This window comes from Hipposideros armiger, unplaced genomic scaffold (assembly GCF_001890085.2).
Source record: "Hipposideros armiger isolate ML-2016 unplaced genomic scaffold, ASM189008v1 scaffold_32, whole genome shotgun sequence".
NCBI classification, from domain to species: Eukaryota; Metazoa; Chordata; class Mammalia; order Chiroptera; family Hipposideridae; genus Hipposideros; species Hipposideros armiger.
In genome coordinates, this window is record NW_017731382.1 from 4,517,508 (window position 1) to 4,522,176 (window position 4,669).

The 4,669-nt window shown below is 50.7% G+C and overlaps 1 protein-coding gene across 1 annotated transcript in view; it reads right to left on the minus strand.

The window, feature by feature from the left end:
* PCK1 (phosphoenolpyruvate carboxykinase 1) overlaps positions 1 to 3,566 on the minus strand; it is a gene marked incomplete in the record, with an annotated part of 5,431 nt that extends 1,865 nt beyond the window's left edge. Inside the window, 8 exon segments of the mRNA XM_019637125.1 lie at positions 1 to 124; positions 219 to 443; positions 884 to 1,046; positions 1,410 to 1,597; positions 1,720 to 1,923; positions 2,340 to 2,521; positions 3,014 to 3,277; positions 3,455 to 3,566. Coding sequence (XP_019492670.1) covers positions 1 to 124; positions 219 to 443; positions 884 to 1,046; positions 1,410 to 1,597; positions 1,720 to 1,923; positions 2,340 to 2,521; positions 3,014 to 3,237 — 1,310 coding nt within the window.
* Between the last annotated feature and the right edge of the window lie 1,103 nt (positions 3,567 to 4,669).

The window sequence follows — 4,669 nt, forward strand, 5'->3', positions numbered from 1 at the left end:
CGGCGCCCTCCAAAGATGATGCCTTCGATGGGCACGCCTTCTGGAGCCTCCCAGGCAGGGTCCATGATGGGGCACTGGCTGGCAGGGGTGCAGAACCGCGAGTTGGGGTGGGCACAAGGTTCCCCTACAAACAGCAAGAGAGGAGAGGCCCCTTAGCATCTGGCCCAAACAAGTAGCACCCACAGGCTGGAGGGCCAGGGCCGCCAGAGGGAGCGTACCGTCCTCGGGGGCCCACTCCTTATTCTTCCAGGACGTGAGCTTGATGCCCGAGGCCAGCGGCTGGTCGATGCCTTCCCAGTAAATGCCGCCGTCACTGGTCTCAGCCACGTTGGTGAAGATGGTGTTCTTCTGGATGGTCTTGATGGCGTTGGGGTTTGTCTTTACAGAGGTTCCAGGAGCGACACCAAAAAATCCATTTTCTGGGTTGATAGCCCTTAAGTTACCTGGAAAATTTTAAACCGAAACGTAGACATGAACACTGAGCAAAGCACAACATACACTCTGATATCTTACTAGGCTCACTTTAGTACCAAATTCTCAAATCTTTTTTTTTTTTCTCCTCCTTAGGATATAGTATTTCTCTTTTCTTTTCCAAGGATTATATTGACAACTCTTTCTTCCTCATCAGTTTCCCATCAATACTACGTTAACAAATGTATTACGTAAGCAAACAGCCACACAAGGGCCCCGTTTCCATCCAGACGTGATATGAAATGAAAGAATGCTTATTATATAGAGCACATATTTCTACGACTCTGCAAGGTCTGAAATCACTGAATTAAAAATCCAAACAGTGTGGACTCAGGAGAATTTGGCATGTTTTGAAAGCAGGAAGTTCACTCAGCTCCCATGATTATCAGCAACAGTTGGGCCTGAAATTCACCTTGTTGGTCGAATTTCATCCAGGCGATGTCGTCCCCCACACACTCTACCTTCCACCCCGGGAGGGTGGGGTTCATCATGGCCAGGTTGGTCTTCCCGCAGGCGCTGGGGAACGCCGCCGCGAAGTACTTCTTCTGACCCTCGGGGTTGGTGATGCCCAGGATCTGTGGGACACAAGATTCCTCCTTAAACTCTTCCTGCCTCTGTTTCCCGGTGGTCAGGACTTCAGCCTGTAGGTGTTCCTGGAAGCCCCCAAAAGGTGGGTCCCCCACATCTGTCTCTTCAGGTATCAAAACTCATATTTGGAAGGATGAAACCCAGAGGCTCTCTGTGGGTCTGGCCGTGTTTGAAGTCCTTGCGATGGGCATCCCTGAGCAGACTAATCATTATTGCTGGAACTTCCTAATCTGTCCTTGGGGCGTGTTGGGTCTTGCCTGATGGAAACTCTAACACGGTTTCTATTTGCCAGCACCCTGCCCCAGCTGGCAGCCCTCCACCGAGGACACTCAGAATTCCCTGTGCCTTACCAGCATGTGCTCTGCCAGCCACCCCTCCTCCTTGGCCAGGCGGCTGGCAATCCGGAGGGCAAAGCACTTCTTCCCAAGGAGCGAGTTCCCGCCGTACCCACTCCCGAAGGAGATGATTTCTCTGCGGTCGGGCAGGTGGGCGATGAGTGTCAGCTCCGGGTTACAGGCCCAGTTGTTAACCAAAGGCTCTGCACAGAAGGACACATCCCACGTTAGTGTGGCACGACCCCTCCCAGGGATCCCCAGGAGGATTTAATGCTAAGCTTACTTTGAAAAATTCTAGCTTTCGATTTTGAAATAAGGCTCTTACTTTTTAAAGGCAAAGGGCAGCCCACGGAATGGAGGCACTTGATGAACTCCCCGTCCCCCAGCGCTTCCAGGACGGGTGTGCCCATTCGCGTCATGATGCGCATGCTGGCCACCACGTAGGGCGAATCCGACAGCTCGATGCCAATCTTGGCCAGAGGCGAACCCAGGGGCCCCATGCTGAATGGGATGACGTACATGGTGCGACCTGTGGGGTCAGTCGGGGGGAACTGGTGAGAAATGACCTTGGACTCACAAACAACCAACATGGTTTTCCCAGGTGGACCCATTCTCATGCCCTGCTTGCCGCCAGCCCCGATTTATAAGAGTCCACTGGAAAGGGAACAGAACCCCAAAATGAAGAGGTTTTCATAAATGTGCAATTGGGTTCCGCCAAGCTATCTTATATTCACATGCATAGAAATAATTTTCATGTTCCCCTAAGACAGTCTGTAAAACCCAAACCGAGATGTACATTCCCAATACATTGCCAATTTCACATATGGAATTTAAAGATCTCTGAGGCCATGGGAGCTTCCATTACTGTTACAATTACCATCAGGCTAGATATAATAATAAAAGGCTTGCTGATATTTTGCCCAATCAAATACATGTTTTATTTACCTTTCATGCACCCTGGAAATCGGGCATTGAACGCTTTCTCAAAGTCCCCCTCGGACATCCAGCGACCCAGTTGGCTTTGGCCATTTTTGGAGATGGGCACCGTATCTCTCTGCTCTTGGGTAATGATGACCGTCTTGCTTTCAATTCTGGCCACATCCCTGGGGTCAGTGAGAGCCAACCAGCTGTAAAGATAAAAAACACAGAGGTAGGATTGGAGAGGAAAGTGCTGTGACTTTGCGTAGCATCTGTGCACTGGACCCTCAGCCGAGCATCATTTAGGAATGGACCGGTTTCTTCATGATCATGCCCTTCCCACACCTAGTGGGTGCTGAGCACACTGATGATGTTCTCTGGATGTGGACAGCCACACCAGCTGGGAATGGTCAAGGAGATATTTACTAGACGGTGAGCTAGTCTTTGAGGACAGGCACCGTCTGTCTTTCATTTTTATCAGGGGTCTAGTTTGCAAAGAGCATTTGTTTGTACGTGCCATCTCAGTGAAGACTTGGGCTCTATGAATGCCATTAAATGAAAGTCTATATGGTTTTGGCCATTCTATTAAGTTTTTCAAGAGTCTGCAACCCCCACCTTCGAGAGGTCTTCACCACCTCTTTCCACCAACACCACATTGGCAAAGGGGAGGCATGGAAGCTGGGGCTGGAGGCTGCACTCACCAGTTGTCATACTTCTTCAGCCTCTTGATGGTCCCCTGTTCCTCCATTTGGTGCAGCAGCTGCCGGTTCTCCTCCTCGGAGCCATCGCAGATGTGGATGTGATCAGGCTGGCACAACCTGGCGTTTTGCTCCACAAACTCTCTCACTGCCTGGGGCAGGCTGTCGAGGGTGCCCTGGATGACTTTGGCAGAGAAGTTGAGGCCGTTTTGCAGCTGAGGAGGCATTTTTGTAGGGTTGTGTTGAGGAGCACGATGCCAACGTTCCCTGAAATAGAAAGCACAGATTTCCTGAACAAAAACAACAACAGATGCCCTCCAACAAACGCAACGTGCTTTGTTTGGGTGTCCCACCCCCAGACAGTTGTGGCTCTAAGGAAAAAAGAAAGTGAGTTTGTGTCATCTCTGTCATTTTTAGAAAGTCAAGTTCGAAAGCTCTACCTACTTTTCTTCTCTCTGGCTGATCTCGGTCTGAGATCCAAAGCTCCCTTTCAGGATCTTCCCGCTGGCAAGAGTCCGTTCCCAGTGGGAAGGCTGTGTTTGGTGTTTGGTGGCAGAGCCTGCTGGCTTTAAATCCCATAGAGAAGACAGGTCCTGCCCCCTGGTCCCACCCAGGAGGCTCGCCTCTGACGTCAGGGGCAGGTCTTTGGATCACAGCCACAGTCAGTTGTACCTTGGGCCAACTCACCACAATAAGCGCCAGGGAGATAATCATTGAACAGCTAGTTGAGGGTGAATGCTGGAAGGCCTCCAACCCCAAGACCAGCCATCGCAAGTCCTCACACAACTTTTGATTGACTAAACTTTGACCCAGTTCACTGTGCTAATGCAAAACACATGGCCATTCCATTGACAGGCGGGAGGGATCGCACACAGGCTGATGGGAACACCTCCTGGACATCAAGTGTTGTTGGCAGCACATTGTATGTACTGATGGCTGCTGGTTGGCAGGGCACTATGGTGGTAAAGTGTCACCTCAAAGTGTCAAAGGCCCATGGGAAGAAGGTGCCCAAATGCTGGCAAATAGGTGATTTATTGGCAAAGGTCTGACCTAACTGGGAGCTAATAACCTTATTGAGGGTCCACTGTGTGTCCCCACTCCAGCCCCAATTGTGAGGGCAGGAATTTTTGCCTATCTTGCTTACTTTTGTAGGTACAGGTCCTGGCACATAGCAGGTACTGAATGAGTAAATGGCCAGCATTGTTCTCAGCGCTTTGCATCAACTAACTCATTATCACCTTCTGAGGTGGAGCCAGTGTACAGCCTTATGTACAGACAAGGAAACTGAGGCACAGGAAGGCTGAGTGGCTGCTCCCAACTCCCCGGCTGGTGGGCAGCAGAGAGAGGATTAGACCACGAGCGAGCTGGGCTCTAGAGCACCACACCGGACTGTCCTTTGTGAGGTGCCATTGCTTTTTCTGGAAGCTTCCATGTATTCCCCAAGTTCTGGGCTGGGTGCAGTTACTCCTAAAGTCGACCGTCACTTTTTGTTGCCCTTGCAAGTCTGAGCATCTGGGGAAGAGAGGGGGCTTGGCGGTTTTGCTAGGTTACACTTGAGCAACGAGACCTTTATAACAGCTCTTAAAAAAGAATTTGCTTTGCAAGCCGCCAGGGCTTCAGTTCAAGTTAATGAACCATGGAGCTGTTGCTGGTGTGTTG